Source organism: Brassica oleracea, chromosome C3 (genome assembly GCF_000695525.1).
Source record: "Brassica oleracea var. oleracea cultivar TO1000 chromosome C3, BOL, whole genome shotgun sequence".
Taxonomy (NCBI): domain Eukaryota; kingdom Viridiplantae; phylum Streptophyta; class Magnoliopsida; order Brassicales; family Brassicaceae; genus Brassica; species Brassica oleracea.
In genome coordinates, this window is record NC_027750.1 from 16,565,972 (window position 1) to 16,585,846 (window position 19,875).

The window sequence follows — 19,875 nt, forward strand, 5'->3', positions numbered from 1 at the left end:
CCAAAAAACTAGTACAGTGATTTTCTTTTACGTTTGCAGCACATAAACTATGATGGAAATGACGATGAATACCAATGAACTGAAGTTTGTCGAAGCAATAGTGATGCTAAATGTTGAGGTGATTGAGTTAACCAAGAGAATTAAAGCTTGAAGAAAACATGGAGCTTAATATTAGATGGTTCAAAAAAAAAAAATACACAAAAGATATGAAGCAAAATGTTAAATGTCTTGGTATTAGTTTTGCCAATTAATATCAATATAAATCTAAAAATAGAATCTAGTTAAGAAGGTTTTAGTTTCTAACGATTTCTATACACATAATTTTTTTATTTTGTTAAAAGTTGACACAAACTCTCAAATAAAATAAATAATCTTTTATAAAAAAAAAATAAAACTCTCAAATAAACTATGGCGTTGTAGCAATCTTTTTGAACCACAGAGTAAAGTCTCCGTAGTAGATGTGGAGAAAATTAGGTCTCGTCTAACATTATATATATATATATATACTTTTAGAAATTTTTCTTATAATTTAATATATTTTCTTTGGGAGAAAATTAAGTAATAAAAAACGACAAATGTGATTGATACTAAAGATCATATAATTGATTACTTTATTTTTTTTAAAGAAACATTTTAACTATTTGATCAAAAATACATTCTAAATAAAAGTATTTTAGTTTCATTATTTAATATCTTTAATATTATTTGAAAAATAAAACTGATTAAAAGTAAAAATTAGAGTTATCAACTACAAAATAATTTAATAATGTATTTATTAAATATCTCTCATTACAAATCTCAGTTATTCGAAAAAGAAAATGACAAATCTATAGTAAAAAAGTATGTATCATCTATTCTATATTTATTAAAAATTTTAATTAAAATATTAATATTTAGAAATAAAGTTCATTCGCTAATATTACTTATAGAATTAGATTAGTAAAAAATATATTGTGAATATGTTTCGTAGATATTTTGTAAAGATGTTGAGATATTTTTCTTTTTGAAATAAAATTATTTTGTCTAAAAATTTAGAATAAATATGATTAGTTAAAGAACAAGTGAACAAAATAATAATTGTTGATCAAAATACTTTTATTTCATTGATATGACCCATGTATAATAATTAACATGAACACAATACATAAGTTTACTTCTTAAATAATATTATAGATATAGTCGATTAGATAACAAAAAGAATGAAATAAAACTGAAAATGGTAATGTTCATAATCACAAAATGGTTTTCACTTGTTAATGGCTAAAATGGTTTTGCACTATATGATGGGGTTTGAGGATTTGACAATACAGGGCGGCGGGCGAAATGTGTGTGTTACAGTCTCGTCAGGACTGCACAACTTCAGGAGGATCTTTAACACAAAGCCATAAGCAACGACAGTAATCAAGAAGGGCCTTTCCTGAAATTTACAGCACTCAATACATGTAAATATTACTCGCTGCTGCTGGAAGTTGTAGAAGCTTGCTTCTAAATTTAGATCTCTACGCAGCAGCTGATTCAATCTTCTCCACTACTTCTAGCCGCGTTTTCCTCTTCCAGCCTTTCATGGTGGCTACTAAAGTCACAAGTCCTACGACCTGTCCTTTTGTATATTCCTGTTTATTTATCATTGTTTACACATTTTCATCAAATCTTATATCCATTAAAAAGAAAATGAAGATTTGTTTGCTTACCGGATGAGCCCTTGCCCAGTGGACATACTCCGTCTCTGGTAGATAGTATGCCTACAAAAATGAGTGTTGATTTCGGTTTTAAATGTGCGCACATCAGTCTGCACTTACCATATAAGTCACTGTTTTGCTTACCTTGATAAATGTGTCCACTATCTGTAACTTGGGTTTCACATTTGTTGGCACAAAGTGTTGTAGCCCGTTTATTAGAACCTACAAAACAATAGATAGTGTCAACCAGAATATATCCCTATCTGATGCAATTTATCAATTGTTTGTGTTTACTTTTATCTCATCAACAAAGAGTAAAGCTTTGTCCTATCATGACCATCTTTCCAGATGAATTGTTTATTGATATTGTATATCAGTATCAGAATGTGTTTAAAGGTTAACTGATACTTCCATTCTTTCGTGTACACAATTCTTGATGTTGTGTAGAAGAAACTACACTGCAAAACAAAGCAAACAAAGAGGCAAAGTACCTGAATATCTAATGACATGAGAGCACGTCCTTCATCGGTGCATCTTTTTATTCGAGATAGACCTTCCACCAGCGTCTCCGCAAATATTTCAACGCCATATTCCAGTAGGAGGTTTTGGACCTATATAAACGAAAAAGAGTTCAAAGTTTGGTAAGAAAATGTAATTAACTCCTAGAATTGATGAGGTCAGAGTCATTTACTTCCTGTGGAATGCCTCCGTGAGCAAGCCTTGTTTTGTAGTGTTTGAATTCCCCAAGCATCAAATCAACATACCTGTTTGTTCAAATAGTTAAAAGTACATATAAGATGGCAGCGAACTAATGAATAGTCAGAATCTGTTCTAAGAGCATCAACACCGTGTGCTGAATATCTAAATCTTAACTCAGCTAATAATTACAACATGAGCACTCTAAAAGAATACTTTGTAAGACTATGAATATCAATATAGTTGAGTATGTCACGAATTAATTAAAGTTGCAAGTACAAATTTGTAGGAGCAAATGGAGTAACAGAAGGAAGTAACAAACCCATTATGCTCCACTCCAAGCTCCTTGACTTCCCATTTAGAATTAGCAATCCGGTCAACATATCTGCAAAATCAATTAAAGGTTAATGGACATACATACCCCCAATGAGAACAAACAATATAAACCATACAGATTGAATTAATAGTTATATAACAGTTTAGAGTTCAGTAAGAATAAGAACAGAAGGCAACCCACTAATAACTTTCTTAATTAGACTGGCAATTTACCCATTAACATGCAGCAGGATCCTCGCAGTTGTCCTGTGTAAGTGCTCTGTCAGATCAGGTACGGAACCAACCTGATGAATCATTCCACTTAATGCAAGCTCTTTCAAATATATTTGATATCACACATATTGTATATAAACAGTTCTTGACTAATATATGTTTAAGAAATTATTATAACAAAGGAGTGCAATGAAACTACTTATGATCATCCTTCAGAATCCATTATTTTTAAAGAGGCAAGAGACTATTGGATGATGCTACAGAGGTCTATCTATAATCAGACTGTATGCAATGTTGTCAATAGCACAGCCAAATAAGGCGATAGTTTATAAGGAATCAAAACTGAAAGCGTCACATACCAGTTGACCAAAGAAGTCTTCAACCAAAGAGCCATTTCTTGACATAAGCATCGATTGAAGATGAGCCTTTGATTTATGCAATATTCGAGCCACAAGAGAAACAGTGTCCACTGCAGCACATCTTTCCTGCAAGCAATAAGGAACCTTTTTATAATCACCTGCTCATCTCTTCTCTCACTTCATCTACTACTCGACAGAAAACAACACTGATCCTAGTTTTCACATTCCCCATGGTGTACCTTGAGACTAAAAGATATGCCTGATACGTGACCAGATGTTGTATTTAAGGGACTTGATGGAGTCACGTCCGCAAGACTAAGAACTGTGTTGGGAAAGGCAAGTGAAGAAGATGGAGATGATGATGAAAACTGAGGTTTTATCCATTGCTCACACTCTTGTGATATCCGGGATAAGCAGCTTTTCAAACGATCTGCATTCAAAATTTTGGAATATATTCTATGTTCAGCAAAATGTAAGCTAAATTATAACCATATTGAAGCTGGTTGGGAGTAACATTATATACAAAGAGGAGCATCAAAAGGAAACGAATCAGTTACTCACGGCTGGAAGAGTTGGACACTCCTTTTCCACCTGAATTTGTATTCTCTTGACCAAATACTTGATACACGAAATAGAAAAAGACCCCAAACAATTGGCATATTCCCTACAGAATCCCAAACAGGTGTAAAACGTACTTTAGAAACGAAAAAAATAGTAAAGAAAATCTGCAAAAAATCCTAGAATTTGGAATGGTACCTTAAAGAATTCGACATTAACGAGTTCAAGTTTCTGCATAAGCCTCGCGTACTTATCCATTGATCTAAGACCAAAAAAAACACAAAAGTAACCTGTTTAACATATATATGGGAAGGCTTCAAGCATTTGCTAAACCGCATGTTACCTTAGAAGGCACAGCGACGATCCTGTTTGAGCTTTCAAATCATCATTAGTACTCAAATGTGAAGAAGAACTCCTTGATATACTACGTGTAAAACTTCGTCTTGGAAGCTGACTATCTTCATCAATATAGTCAGCATGAAGGTCTTCATTTTCATCCCCTGAAACAGGACTACCTCCGTTAATGCCTTTTCTATCTCTTACCTTGGAATTCACAACGTCTGAGGAGTAGTCTTGATCTTCAGAGGCAGCTCCACTGTCTGAGGAGTAGTCTTGATCTTCTCTATAGTAAGTTAACTTTGCTGAGAAAGGGTTTCCACTTTTCAGCCAATATGAGAATCCACCACTCCTGTTCCCACTCGGATCAGTTGAGAGAGGGAATCTGGAAGAACCAGAGGCACTTCGGGAAGAAATAATAAGGGGAGCCCCATCCCCCATAAGACCAGCAAAATTTATAGCTTGCACTGTATCAGGTGGCAATCTCGTCCATGTCTCCTTCTCGAGGACCATTTTAAGCGCCTGTTAGGGAGAAAAAACAAACAAAAACTTAACCTTAATGTAGAAGAGGTGATGCATGAAAGTAACTAGGTACAATGTAGTCCAATGGGAATTGTGAAACTGAACTTACATGCATGCTTTGCCTATGAAACGCAGTGAAATAATTTTCGCATACAGCCTTTAGCTTCTCCCTAAAGTCAACAACTTCAAATCCACAGAAGGCTTCCCCAGCAAGGATAAAGACGCTCAGGTCTTCATAGTTTTTAAGGAACTGATGTATACTTGTTGAAGAAGCAGCTGGGGATGAGAGCAAAACTGACACACGGCTTGTTGTGAGTTGCCATAGATTTCTTCGTCCTCTCTGCAGAGTTCCTGAAACAAAACCAGCACTCTCTTTTCGTAGATAGTACCATGGTGACTCGCCATTAGATACTGTATCTCCAGAATCCCTAGACTCGTCTATTGCACTATTAGACGCTTGCTGCACGGGACTGGAGGTTTCACTTCCAACAGACACTTCAGCAGAAATGGTGGAAGAAGGTATGCTTGCTGAACTTATGGTTGAAGAGAGACCACCACCCTGTGGGTCGCATGAAGTGTCTGTCACTGAATCAATCTTTTGAGTTGTTGCAGAACTAGTTGAGATCAAATCTTCTACCTGTTCCAGTTCAGAAGCTTAGCCCTTTATAGTGTATTAAACGAAATTGACGCTAACGTAATTAATCGAATTTCATGCTGATGACATAAAGTAAAGAACCTAAAGGAAGTTGACAATGCATAAGAAGAAGCCATCAAAGAGTAGATTTTATGACCCATTATCCTTCAAGCAAAGGGCATAAAGTAAACGTATATCGTACTAAAATCAAAGAACTTATGGAAATTCTTGGATACTAGACAAAGAGAACTCAAAAGAGATTTTAAAAGACCAAGTATTAACCAAAGACTTGCATACATGATTAAATATAACTTCTGAGATCAAATACATATCAACAAAACAAGTAAGAGTTCTACATGCCACAAAACTAAACAAACACACATGTATGCTAAGACTCTTTAATTACAGAGAGTTTTTGCTCAGACAGTAGGCTAAAAAGTCTAGACAGAGGAGTTTAAGACTATGAAATCTGATTACGAATACTGTAACTAGCACTGAAAGTAGAACCAGAAGCTGTTTCACGAACCCTGTCAATAGTTACAAAATGTTAAATACAAACTCAAGTAGGGAGTGGACTACCTTCTTTTCTGGAGTGAAACTCATTATCTGATGGTACGAATATATTAACTGAAATAGCACAGCTAGTGTTCTCAACAGACATTGCCTAAACTTGGATTCTGGTGTCTGAAGACATAGATCGCTGTATGTAAGTCTGAAAATAATGTAATAAATCAGTAAGAATACTAGAATCCAGAACAAAAACGAACCAGAAGTGACTGTTCGATACTGTAACGGGTACCAGTAATAACTCAGGTGCATACCTACTAAATTGTGTGGCTGCACTGTTATCCTACAGAAATAAATAAACCACAAGATCAACAACCTGATTGGTTTGATATGTAGGATGAGGTTAAAAAACAGTGCTGCATATGGCAAAGATAGCATGGAAAAGAAATCAAATAAATATTAGATTTATGTAAAAAAAATTGTAACCATCTTTAGATTTTCAAAATATAAGTGATTACCATTCAGAAAACCAAACTTGTTAAGCATTCAATATATTTATCTAGTGTATCTGCTAGGAACAAAAGTTTATCTAAGCTACAAGAAAAAAGCTTGAGCCATACACCACCAAAATGATAAAGGAAACAATTGCACCATATACACCAGCAAGCATGTACTACCTCAACATCAAGTCTACAGGACCAATAATGGAATATTTAGCTCACATACCTCCCCAACAACAGTCTTTAGCACTGAGTGGGTTTCTGAGATAACTTCTTGCATAAAGAAGCTTTGTATCTTCTCCGCGAGACCAGAGACATCACCAATCAGTGCATAAGCGTCGAGGACCTGAAAGTATGAGCACATAAGTAAGTTAACAATTGCAGCTGAAGCAAATTTCTAATTTTCCGACTATTTTGAAGGCTCAAAGTTCAATGCTTTATAATTCAAATCTTGAACGAGAGCGTTTAACATGAGGAGTTGGATTACTAACCATTATATAACTATCTTCTTTGAACTCCTGGCAAACGCCCATCAAAAGTGAATCCAGCTTATGAAGAGTTCTTCCTAACCAAACCTTAAATAGAATATGAGAAGTTTAACCGACTGACAAAAGAAAATTATGAAGACAATGTTTGGTCATGAATAAGTCAGAACTACCTCAACACCACGGGTCATCTCTTGGATAGCTGAAAACTCAGAGAGACTGTCAAGAAGCTGCAAATACTCAGACAGAACTTGAAATGCCTACATAATATAAAATAAAATTTCCGGTTTCTTGTCAAATTCATACCGTAATATAATCGAAATTCTTATACCAGAAAAAAAAAAGAATATACCTTGCAATAGTTTCCTTCTTCAACAAGGTCTTCAAGACTTGACTGCATTACTCTTGCATGGCGAAGATCAGTTAGTATAGGAAGCATGTCCTGCAAGTCGAGTAACTTGTTTAAACGTACATGATGTATTGATTACAAGGGTATTTAGAGAAGCAAAAAGGCATGATAGAAAATAAATCTTCACGATATTAAGGTATTATACACTTGGATCTTTGTTGATGAGGCGACAGTACACAGAACTTATGTATTTAATAAAGTACCATGTAGAATAACAGTACTGTACATAAACTTCTGAGCATATTAATGGGATTTTCAGCAGGAATTTTTCAAAGCATGGATATTTTTTTCAAGTAAACTGATTACAGAAACGATCAGTGGATGCTAGATAACTGGAATAAATACCAGAAGAGCTTGCTTCTTTTTGGAATGGGTGTGTACAATAAGATCTCTTGAAGCCTCATTCATAGAGGAAGTCAAATTCCTTCTTCCATTCTGGCAATAACATCAGCAAAAACCAAAGTCAAATTAGCTATAGGCAAGATAGAAAAACCGAAACCACTGTATATTAAGGAACAGAACATGAACACCTTACCTTGCAGATGACGTTTGCAATCTTCAAATCTTTTTCCAGTTCTCTAACCAAATTCATCCCCTTCACTGGCCAAAAGTGAATATTAGTAGTATTCACAAATCGGAATGCAAACGATCCATTCACTCAACATCAATTTTTCTTAAAAAGGAAGTCTATTCAATTTCAAGGTACTTACCCATTACTTCATGATGCTCCATAACATGGTGAGACAGACTTTCTGCCACTCTATCCAGCTGTACTAACCTCAGGGTGGCCTATACAACAGACAAAACTTTTTAAAGTAATTAAACAAAACAATACTAAGTCAGGATAGACGCATCAGTCAAAACCAACATCAGTTAGGGGTTAGTTAGTTAGTACCTGCATCTCAAAATAAGCTAGATCACTTTGATCATCTGGCACATTCTCCAAAATATGTCTCACCGGATCAAAATCCTACGTGAGAAGAAACAAGATTTGAAATGTGGTTCAGTGATAAAAAATTAAGTAACTATGAAACTACAAACCTCTTCATAGAAGCCTTCTTCAAGCTCTTCAATGTCTTGAGGAGGAGGCCTGTTACCGTATATGGAGCTAAGCTCTGTAGCGGTGGAAGAGATACTTAACCTCTGATCAGGAGGAAGGGCAGCCAAAGCACGAGCAACAGCAGCTGCAGCAGCAGCACGTGCCGGAATCTACACAAACACAATGGGGGAAGATATTTTACATTCAGAGAGTAATCAAAGAGAAAGAGAGAGAAGAGAGTAGTACCTGAGGACGATCAGAGGAAGAAGAAGGAGAGGGTAAGAGTCCAAGGGATGTAGCGGACTTAACAGAGCTGAGGAACTTTTCGCCAACCTTGGATAAATCCATGCCTTGGCCTTGGGACAACAAGAGAGGAAGTAAGAAGAAAAGCCTAGAGCTCTCGAACCCACCACCACCCTCGCTTAGATCTCCGCCATTGAATAGGAACGGATTACCCAAAACAGAGCCGAATGGGAACAGATTAGGCTGCATCTCATTTCAGATCATAGCTAGCACTTGAGATATTCTAGATCAGAGAGGAAGCAGAAGAATATCTCGATCGAAAATAAAAGAGAGGAAGAGAGAGATCTAGAGATCTAGAGATCAGGTTCGGCCTCCGTTCACCGGCAAGGAGCTTGACTTTAGAGGTGTGCTTTCTGGTGTTGTTTTACAGTGCTCAAGCAAGGCTCTGTTTCGTTTTTCTTTTCTCTTCTGGGCCAATCCATACTAAAGTCCAATCCAATTTTTTACTAAATTTGCGATATTTTCTCACTTAAATATTTTCGTTAAATTTGCAAACAAAAATAACATTTGAAAATTATATATATCACATTTTAGAGTACACAACAACTATTGATTTTAGTACAGTCTTTTAATCCATTGGTTTGATTAGGCATGGGACGGATCGTATATCCGGACAATTTTAAGATATCCGGATCCGGATCCTTATCCGGCGGATCCATAATTTTACTATCCTTATCCGGATCTGGAGTTCGCGGATATCCGGGTGTCGGATATCCTTCTAAAAATTATAATATCCAGCAGATATCCGGATCCGGATTTGGATCTTTAAAATAAATAAAAAATAATATTAATATATATTAAATATTAACAATAATTTAAAAATAAAAATATATATAATGTTTTTAATTATTTCTATGTATAATATTACAAAATTTACATAAAACTTATATACTATTATAAAAATGAAAATATATGAAATAAAATTAGTTTTTATATATATATATTACTATTTTTGAAATAGTTATTAATAAAATTTACGGATCCGGATATCCGGACTAATAAATCAAGATATTCGGATCCGGATTCAGCTTTGACGGATCCAACATTTTACTATCCGAATCCGGATTCGGTCTCTCCGGATATCCGGATTTTCGGATCGGATCCGGATCAGATCACGGATCGGATCACGGATCGAATCCGGATCTCGAATAAAAGTTCCAGGCCTAGGTTTGATGTCATAATATTTTTACATAAATGCTTTGAAGATCTTTATACGCTAAATCCTCTAAATACCTGTTACAATCCACCATAAACCTCTAGTGACCTCCAACTAACAATCTAACCAGCAGAAGAAATCCTAAGACAAAAATACCTCTCTTCCTTATAACTTTCTGAAAGACATGTTAAATATGTAATTAGTGCAGATTTAATTTGTTATTTCCTCTTTTATTTGGTGAAAATACCGCAAGACCAAGAACAGCAAAATGCATAACCCAAAATGGATATTTGGCCATTATGGACACTCTCAATCAAAATGTCTTACCGCCTCCCATCAATTTTGTTAATTTTTTATATAGGTTTAAGAAACATGTTCTTAATGTAAATTATTTACAATTATATGTAATTGTAAATTAATTTAATCTTATAGGCATTATCTGTGAAGTGACATAGCAATAAAATAAATAAAAATGAACATCTTTCATGCTCGTTCCTATTTGAGATCCGACTTTATAAGCATAGTTCTCACATTATTTTTTTATAAAGATGAATTGAGAGAATAGAACAGAAGGATAAAACAAGAATATAAACATAACATGTATGCCATTTCTTAAACCAATTAATATTCATCTCTATTAGTTGATTAGACAGCCCACTTCCCCATGCATGTCCCCCCCCCCCCCAATCTAGCAACTTACACTTTTTCTGGATGCATAGAGGAGTCAGGATCCGTGGGGAAGGAATTGGTTTCAGAATGATCCATTAGTTCAACTAGTTCAATACTCAAATTCGTTAGTGTCTCGAGTTTTAAGGGGAAGATACTACAGAATAAGTTTTACGAATAATCTCTGTAAGCAGTCTATCCTATGTCTGGACTAGTATTTCAACGGCAAAAAAACTATTGCTATTGGGAATCGGATAGAAGATTCATTTTGGATATGAGGTAAAAGTATGGGAGGACCCTTGGGTCCATGCTACGACAGCTAGACCGGCTCACCTGTCTACCACCCGAATATGAGAGTTAGTGATCTCATTAATCAAGTATCGAAGGAATGGGATGTTGGACTGCTAGAGGATTATGTTGCCCCTGCTGATATACCTCTCATAAAGAGTTTGACCATAAACTCAATTCATCATCATGATACATTTTGCTGGAATTACAGTAGAAATGACCGGTCACAATTAAATCTGGATATTAGGTAGCTCGAAACTTATTAAGGACTGAAGAAAAGATGGATGTTTTGGAGCGCAGTATAACAAAAGTTCAAGCATTTGCTTGGAAAGTAAAAGCACCTCAGAAATTGCTTGTCGTGTGTGTGGCGGCTGTTATTGGTTGCTACAAGAAATCAAGTGAAAGAAGCAGCAGTCAGAGGTTCAAGAGTGGAAAAAGTAGAAGAATGATTCAGTAGAGTGAATGAAATAGTGGCTCATTCATATAGTATGAGAAACTTCGGAGTTAGTATATAAGTTTCAGATTGACTTTTTCTCTTTTAAGAACATTGAATCTTTCTGCTCTCCTTTGATCTAGCGAGTTAAATTGAAATCTTAGCTAAAGTTCTTGGCAAGTGAAATTTGGTGAGTACTGTTTAAGTGTAAAGACTAGTGGGGAACTCATATAACTTAATCAGAACAAATAACACAAAATATTAAATTTCTTTTGGGTGCATAGATCAGAAATCCAAAGTAATTGGTTTTCTATAAATAATAGTGAGGATCTTTAATATGTAAATGCAGAAGTTAAAAAAGTAAGAACTTGAAATAACAATGACGATTATATTTGCGTAAAAATCTCTTGAGAATTTCAGGAATGTTAAGACACTGATCGAGTACAAAGTAAGAAACAACAACAAAAAATTTCAAAAGGTGAAGACAAAAATAGAAGCCAAGTAAAGCCGCTTACTCGAATAGACTGAAACCCATGTCCTGCAAGAAAACAACAGATTCTTCCATGAGCCGTCAAAATTTCACTAAATAATAATGTAGTGAAACGTGAGCTAGAAAGGAAGTGAAACTTACATCATCGGATTCTTCCTTCTCTTCTTTCTTCTCTTCTCTCTTGGCCTCCTCAGCAGGAGCAGCACCTCCTCCGCCGCCAGCAGATGGAGCAGAAGCCATCGCAACACCACCACCGCCGCACGGGACAGAAGCTAGCTTCTCCCTTCCGAGAGCAATTAGCTCAGCACAGTCTTTCCCTTTAACTTCCTTCAACAAAAGCTCAATCTGAGCATCTTCGGTTTCAGCCCCAACTGCAAAATGAAACATAAAACAAATATCACATTCCATTACTTGTTCTTCTCCCATAACAATCAATCCCAAAACTAATTACTACATCAATTAACCCACTGAACACATTCTCATTACAGACCTAATTACTAATTCAATGAACTCACTATACACACATTCTCATTACAGAACTTCACACACCATCTGGCCTATAACAGATATAACTGATCATTCAAATCATGTATATACGCATCGAACTCTCTATTCACAAAAATTGAAGCACAAACCTGATCCAAGGATGTCCTTGATATCGGCACTGGTTGGAGAAGCTTTTCCGCTCAAAACGGCGAGTAAGAACGCAGCGACAATCTTCATTTTCTGAGAACACACGAGTAAGAAATAAGCTCAATAGAATATAGTTCAAGAAGAAGAAGATAGAGGAGGATATGAGGAGCTTACTGCGGAAGTTATTGAATGGATATCGGAGGAGGAGCTGTAGAGTTTTCCTAGACGGCGACGAAGAGGATGTGAGGGTTTATTTATATACAGTTAGGGTTTTAGGGCGTTTGTTCTCTTCTCTCTATTCTATATTACCGGTACACTTTCATTGGGCCCAATTATTTTCCAAGACGTTACATGGGCTCAATACAACTAGTGGAGAAAAGTTTATTTTGATACTATTTGAAAATATGACAATTTAGCTGAATATACATAAAACAAGAAGTAATTAGGTGACTATGCACTGCTTTCTAAAATTAGGTAAATTGTAAGGTGGGGGTATTGGATTCAGAAATTTGATAGAATTAGAAGGAATTATAGTTTCCATTAAATTCCACTGTTATTCAATCGTGGATTTCATCAATTCTTTTAATTTCTTTTGTTATTGGATTAAGCATTTAGAATCATTCTTTTAATTACTTTAAATTCTGTTGTTATTCAATATTTGATAGATTTTGTAGTAATGGTATTTGATAAGAATTTAATGGAAAATGTCATGTATAAATGTAAAAAGTCAATTATTTGCTCTTATGCAGAGATTTGTAATGAATCGTAGGAAAACACAAACAATAGCATTTCTCTACTTCACATTTTTCCAGAAGTACGTGAAGAATGAAGAGACCTTTGCGGATGATAATTAATGAGTTACCGGCAAATATAAAGAACAACAATTAACAAATATAAAGTCAATGTTGTCTTGTTGCTGAAGAAACCTAGTGTCTGTTAACCAAATTAAGATGTCTTCTGAGACTTTCGATTGTGTACTTTCGCATTACGACCACAGGAGCAAGATAAAGAAAATGCAAATACTTGGAAAAAAACTATGGCAGAACTTAGAAGATATGTGGAGAGATGCTATGAGTTTAAATGATCCATATATTTTATTTATTAGTATTATGATTTTAATAAAATTGCTGCAATCCATAAACTATGTAGTACTAATTACTATTTTTTTGTTAGTTTTAAGAATAAAATATTTTTTGTTACCTTTTTAAATATACAAAGATTCGAAAAATTCATAGAATTTAGAGGAATTAGTATTCTATCAAAATTTATGTATATTCTTTTAAAATCAATAATAGAAGTAAGCATAGGAATTAGATAAATGCATTAAAATCTCATCAAATCTTTGAAAATACTGCAAAAGTTTTTCCTTATCAATTCTTTCAAATTCCTGGATTGAATGCCACCCCCTAAGAGGTGTGAGATGAAATTACAAATCAGTCTTTTCCCGCTTTGTCGGGTTGTACCTTCGGTTTGATGATTTTTGTTTATCGCTTGGGCGACTTTTGTTGTGATTTCAACTTTAAATTCTTAGATGTTCTTCATGGTGTCTTCTTTCTCTTTGAACTGGGGTTGAACAATAGTAAACTCACCGAACTTGAACTTTTGATCGAAACTCACGTTTCTCCTTTGATAAAAATTCTCGTTAATAATGTTTCAAATTTTTTGTTAATTAAAAGGAATTTTTCTATTTAAACATTTTTTGTATTTAAATGAGCCACTTTTATACCCGACTCAATTCATTAGTCAAACTGCTAAATCCAATGATCCGAAATATAATCATGTTTGGGCTTTAAGAACTAACGATTACCCAATAAAACCCGCTAAAACCCAAGGTTAACTGATGAGTGATCGATAAGTAATCCAATTTGATTTAATATATTGATATAAAATATAATTTTATTTTATTTATTTTACTAAATAATGATATATCAGTTGTTGAAATGTATATAATTCATGATACAATATGTAGTAATAAAATTATTTTTTAAAGTTTTCTCTATGTTTTAATAATATAGATTCATAAAAATAGATTTGTAAAAGTTGTTAAGATTGTTATACAAATATTTAGGATAAATAATTTATGATCAAATTTTTTTCTCAATGGGTATTATTAAAATTTTAAACAGAAAATAAAAGTTTTTCAATATTAAATAAGTGGGCATCATTATTAAAAGGTATGCAAAATATTTTGGTGGATGAAAATAATAAGAGGATATATAATTACGAAGATATTTTGGTAAAATATTTTAATACACAAAATAGAAATTTTAATAAGAATAATAAGGGAATATATTACTACTCAAATTATGTTGCATTAATGATTCAGTATTTTTAGGCAACATTAATATTTTTTTAGACAACATTAATGGAGGTGAATTTTTTTTTCCAATAACGTTTATTGGAAATATTTATTTGATTAGTTTAAATAATAATATTAGATTTAAAATTAGGTAGTAGTGGTATGACTTTGTAAATAACTCCAAAAATTAGGGCAGAATCTTAGGAGATATTCTGATTTAATAGTATAAACATATATATATATATATATCATCATATATATCATCATATATATTCTATATAATTGTATTAGATGTCCAAAATCATCATTCATTGCAAAATAATTGTATTTTAATTTATATTTTTAGTATAAAATTAAAGGATAAAAATGATAATTAGAGTTTTGTTATATAATATTATATATATAGTAGTTTAGGGGTTTATATGTTTAGTGTGATATTATATATAGAGTTTGTGTACTTCAAACCCTAAACCTCAAAACTTAACCTCAAATCACATGCAACACTTCAAACCACATAAAACTAATATTTTAAAACTTATATTATAATTGTAACTTAAATATCCAAGTATATTCTAAAACTCAAATCATATACTTTGTTCTAAATCTTAATCCTAAACTACATACCTCGTATATTAAGCGTTGGGTTTTGAAAAAGGAAAAAACAAAACATACAATATAACAAACAGGATTTTACCAATAAATAAATAAAAATAACAAACAGGATTAAAATAATCAAATCTACTTTATTAAAATAAAAGTACAAATAAGAAATAACCCTAAGACTTACATCTTAATTACAATATAATGCAACTGAAGTAATCAATAAACTTAAATCTAAATTAATTTTTTTCCTAAATCTATTTCACAACAAATTCATGATAAATATTACACTTAATGCACATTAATACTATAAACATTAATATGTAAAGTAGAAAACCTCTTTCCATAAATTCGTGGATATTATCCTCTATTAAATAATGTTTATTACATTTTTCAAAATTTTAATGTTAATGAAATCAATTAACAATATTTAAAAAATTGAAAGAATATGCCATATTTGGGAATAAAAACTTAATAATAAGAACATATTTAAAAAGATTCATTTTACTCGATAATTCAAAATTTGTATCTAATTAAATTTTTCAAATAACCAATTTGACTAATCTATTTAATTGACGATATTTTTTTAGATATATATAACTAAAATGCTATCAGAAAATTATTTTTGAATTATGTATGATATTACATATGTTCAATTGAATTTTACCTTAAATTATTTTTCTTTAGTAAGGATTTGAAATATTAGATTTGGTAATAACATGTACATTTAAGTATTAGTATTAAAAAATTAAAAACACCTAAGCTTTTTCTTATGAGAAAATTGTAATAGGGAAAATTTCAAAATAATATTCTTCAAGTTTTGTATGTAAAGAAAAACATTTAGATAAGATAACAATATTCTAAAAAAAATAAAAAAAGTTCAAATAAAATAAAAATCCTACTATATAAAATGTTAAAGTCAATAAGTTAAAATAAAATTAATATGATAATAATATAAATATAAGAAATGCAATTACTCATTCTAACAAATTACTCATTTTAATAAGTATAATATAAATATTTTACTAAAAATGCATGATGAATATTTATATATCGGGTTGAGAAACTAAAAATTACGACTACTTATATAACGGGTTGGAAATTTAAATATATTTATCATTTATGACCAAAAACCTATCAAAACATCTCAAATATTATTTTCGCATATATATGTTAGTTTATGGAAAACACACACATAAACTAAAAATAAACTAAAAATATATATTTTAATTATTATGCGTAATGTCATAATAAAAAATACATAATACTTGAAAAAATAAATATATATTATATTATTTATAGGAAACAAAAGTATATTCCTAAAAAATGGGAAAGTGGTTTCTCTTTTTTACTGGGAACTCAAATGTTGTAAATAATTCTTTCCAACGCTTATCAAACCCGACCAATGAAAGACTACTAGCATTTCCTTTACCACTAGCCAACTCGATATCGGGTAAATAAAAATGATATCGGTTAAATAAAAACAAATATTCACGTGATATTTACATTTACAGTTATATAAATCATTTTACTTTTACTATAAGTGGAATTATGTGACATCAATATAGGTATTATGTGATGTAGTTTTGTCACCATTTTATTATAATTTTTATAGATTATATAATGGTGTAAAAAATATTTAGTTACATTACGTAAATAAAAAAAACAGCCACCCGGTCGGGCGGGTCAGCTGTTGTTAATATTAAAGTACAATCCTAAAGCGGCAAGGATTATGTTTCCCCAAAAGCTTATATAAAAAGAGAGTCAAGGTCTTGTTTTGTCTTACTCACATACTCATCAACATCCTAGGTCTTCCTAAATTTTTCTTGTTGGATTATCTTTCTGATTTCCCGTTGGTCTTCTATCGATAATGGCAACGACAACAAGAATCTTATGCTTCGTGCTCGTGATGGTTCTAATGGGATGTTGTTGCTCGGCAAAAATTTACAAAGTCGGAGACTCGGAGGGATGGACAGCGAAGGGCGGCACCTATTACGCTTGGGCTAGTCGTAAGGAATTCCAGGTGGGGGATTCTCTGATCTTTGAATACGATGGCAACGTCAACGACGTCACTCGACTTTCCAGTGCTTTGGAATACCAATTCTGCAACTCTGCTTCTCCTCAAGCTGTCTACAAAACGGGCCACGATGTCGTGACTCTCACGGAACCAGGTTATCACTTCTTCATCAGCTCAAATCATTCTCAATGCGTAGCCGGACAGAAGCTCTTCGTTTTTGTCGTCCAATACCATCAGATTCCTCCACCACCACCGAGAAAGATCCTTCCGTTCGCAAAAGATTTCAAGGTCGGTGACTCCCAAGAATGGAGGGTTCCTGACGAAAGAGACTTCTATTCCAAGTGGAGCGAGGAGAAACAGTTTCACGTGGGAGACAATCTTCTTTTCTACTACAACTACGAAGTCGACGACGTCTTAGAAGTCAGCGGTGATCTTGAGTTCAAATCTTGCGACACTTCCTCTCCGGTTGCCGTGCACAATTCGGGACAAGACCTCGTAAGGCTAACAAAACCAGGAATCCACTATTTCATAACCTCGAAGACTCCTCATTGTGAGGATGGGCTTAAGCTTCGAGTGGTGGTAAGACCACTAACCAGAGGTGGTCCGAAGAAGATGCAGTTGTCACCTTTGGACCACCTCATCAAGTGGCTGCAGTCCTTCAGACCCCAACTCCATCACTAAGAAGAATTCGTTTCCCTTTTGTTTGAGATTACCTTATTATAAGGGTTTTTTTTTCTTTATCGTTTTAGTTCTCAAGTTTATTTTCCCTTATAGTGCGTGTGTGTTTTATTTATTTCAATCGTTTTAAAGACACTTGATTCGAGAATATTGAATAAAGTTATTTTTTCGTAATCCTAAATCTACAAAAAAAAAAAAAAAAACTCTACAGCACAAAACAAGAAGACCTGCATATTACAAACATGAACACAATAAGACCCACCCAAATACCAATAGCTCCACCTCCACGAAATCAAAGAAATTCACCAAATGAAAGACAAGTAAACCCGATACCCTAATCAATTCGAGAAAGAACGAAGATAAGAGCTTGTTACACGTTTCATATAAATTTGTAGCATGTTTTTTTCCAGTTATTATTCTCTTGCGAAAAATGACATATTTTCTTACAAAGATAATGAATGTATTCTATAAAACCTTTATGTTGTATCTCTATTATGATATTTAAAATGTTTTGACTCTAGATAAATGTGTCTTCTTTCCTCTAAGCAAGCTCTGCAACAATCTATTAAAACAACCGTACGTTACTGACAGCATTTCTCTAGTCCGACATGTTGATTTCCTTATTGTTCTTTTTTTGAAAGAATGTTAAATTATTCATCTCAAAAACACTTGTACAATGTATGTAACTTTTGTTTGGTTTGATACTCAACCTACTTTTAGTCTTTTACATAAAAATCAGATTTCCTTATTGTTCAGAGTTTACAGGTTTTCATGTTGATTTCTTTCGTGAAACATGTCCAATGTCCGTCCCTCTTATTTCTGTTCCTGTTTCTCTGAGTGTGTCTATCTTAGCCTCATTATGGAAACTGTACCGAAGTAATGATGCATGTTTCATTCTGTTGGAGATTTCTTCATACAGTTTTTGTCGATTCATGTTTGAATCGTTTCCATTACTCTAACATAACATAATCCAGATCGAATATGATTCAACCAGCCCTTTACTTTATTTTCTGAATAGTGTGTGTTTTCATTTTTTGACTTGATTCGAGCATATTCAATAAAGTTATCATTTGCCTAGTCTTAACTGAAGCACAAAACTAGAAAACCCAGTAGCTCCATCTCCACGAAATCAAAGAAATTGACCAATTAAAGACAGAGACATCTTATACCCTATTTTGACGGAAAAACAAACAAACATAAGTAGATTGGATTGGAGCTGAGTTTCTGTTTTTTTTTTAGTATCCGGAAACGGTCAACTATCACCTCTCAAAGCTCAGATCTATAAGCTAGAAGATTTGAGTACACGGCTGAAGGATATAGGGTATGAGCTAGATACAAGTTATGTGCTTCAGGACATTGATGATGAGCACAAAGAAGCTATTCTTGCTCACCATAGCGAGAGAGTAGCTATTGATTTTGGGTTGATCGATACAGAAAAGGGTTTGTGGAGATTGTCATGCTTTTACCATATTGATTGCAAAGATCAAACAAGTAATAAATGCTTTTACCATTTGATTGCAAAGATCAAACAAGTAATAAAAGAAGGATATAAGTCTTAGATAGAGTGTTTACGTAGGCGAAAATAATCGACCAATGAGAAACTATATTTTTGTCATATCACCTCCTCTATTTGTTTTTACAAAACGATTCTTTAACTTTTTACTTAAACAATTATAAACGAAAATACTTTTTTTAGTGAAATATATTATTTATATAAATATAATTATATTTTTTATTTACATAATAGTTTGAAAAGAAATATTTAGTGTAAATAATATCATAATTTTATAAAATACTAAAATAAATTGGGTTGATTTTCAACTTTCAGAAATAAAAAGTATTATTTTTAAACTTAGAAAATAATATATCAAGAATATTTTTTTCAGGATAAAAAATAGAAAAATACATCGGAGACAACTTCATCTCTATTATGAAATTCCTCTATTTTAGAGAAAAAAATAGAGGAATACATCGGAGATGGTCTAAGGCAATGCCGACGTAAATGATCGACGTTGAGATTTCAGCTTTTCTGATTTTTA

The 19,875-nt window shown here is 33.0% G+C and overlaps 3 protein-coding genes across 4 annotated transcripts; 1 reads left to right on the forward strand and 2 right to left on the reverse strand.

Moving 5' to 3' along the window:
- Positions 1–1,147: 1,147 nt before the first annotated feature.
- On the reverse strand, positions 1,148–8,975 carry LOC106335442 (syndetin-like). Of its 2 annotated transcripts, XM_013773963.1 has the most exons (25): positions 8,520–8,975; positions 8,276–8,443; positions 8,130–8,204; positions 7,945–8,023; positions 7,770–7,834; positions 7,580–7,669; positions 7,178–7,267; positions 6,999–7,085; positions 6,832–6,915; positions 6,567–6,686; positions 6,155–6,183; positions 5,913–6,045; positions 4,809–5,336; positions 4,185–4,699; positions 4,040–4,103; positions 3,845–3,947; positions 3,523–3,713; positions 3,284–3,409; positions 2,925–2,995; positions 2,698–2,760; positions 2,371–2,443; positions 2,171–2,290; positions 1,824–1,901; positions 1,692–1,742; positions 1,148–1,613 (listed from the first exon to the last, which is right to left on the reverse strand). In XM_013773963.1, the coding sequence occupies exons 1-25, from the start codon at positions 8,763–8,765 to the stop codon at positions 1,500–1,502; spliced, it is 3,363 nt and encodes a 1,120-aa protein (XP_013629417.1). In that variant the 5' UTR covers positions 8,766–8,975; the 3' UTR covers positions 1,148–1,499. The 2 variants fall into 2 exon arrangements, with proteins under 2 accessions (XP_013629417.1, XP_013629418.1); XM_013773964.1 differs by lacking the exon at positions 8,520–8,975 and having other exon boundaries at positions 7,770–7,829; positions 8,276–8,313.
- Positions 8,976–11,471: 2,496 nt separating this feature from the next.
- LOC106332140 (60S acidic ribosomal protein P2-1) lies at positions 11,472–12,551 on the reverse strand. The gene is made up of 4 exons (XM_013770611.1): positions 12,417–12,551; positions 12,245–12,335; positions 11,751–11,980; positions 11,472–11,657 (listed from the first exon to the last, which is right to left on the reverse strand). The coding sequence occupies exons 2-4, from the start codon at positions 12,330–12,332 to the stop codon at positions 11,631–11,633; spliced, it is 345 nt and encodes a 114-aa protein (XP_013626065.1). The 5' UTR covers positions 12,333–12,335; positions 12,417–12,551; the 3' UTR covers positions 11,472–11,630.
- Positions 12,552–16,952: 4,401 nt separating this feature from the next.
- On the forward strand, positions 16,953–17,839 carry LOC106329993 (early nodulin-55-2-like). The gene has a single exon (XM_013768570.1). It carries the CDS (start codon positions 17,012–17,014, stop codon positions 17,837–17,839), a length of 828 nt encoding a protein of 275 aa, XP_013624024.1. The 5' UTR covers positions 16,953–17,011.
- Positions 17,840–19,875: the final 2,036 nt, after the last annotated feature.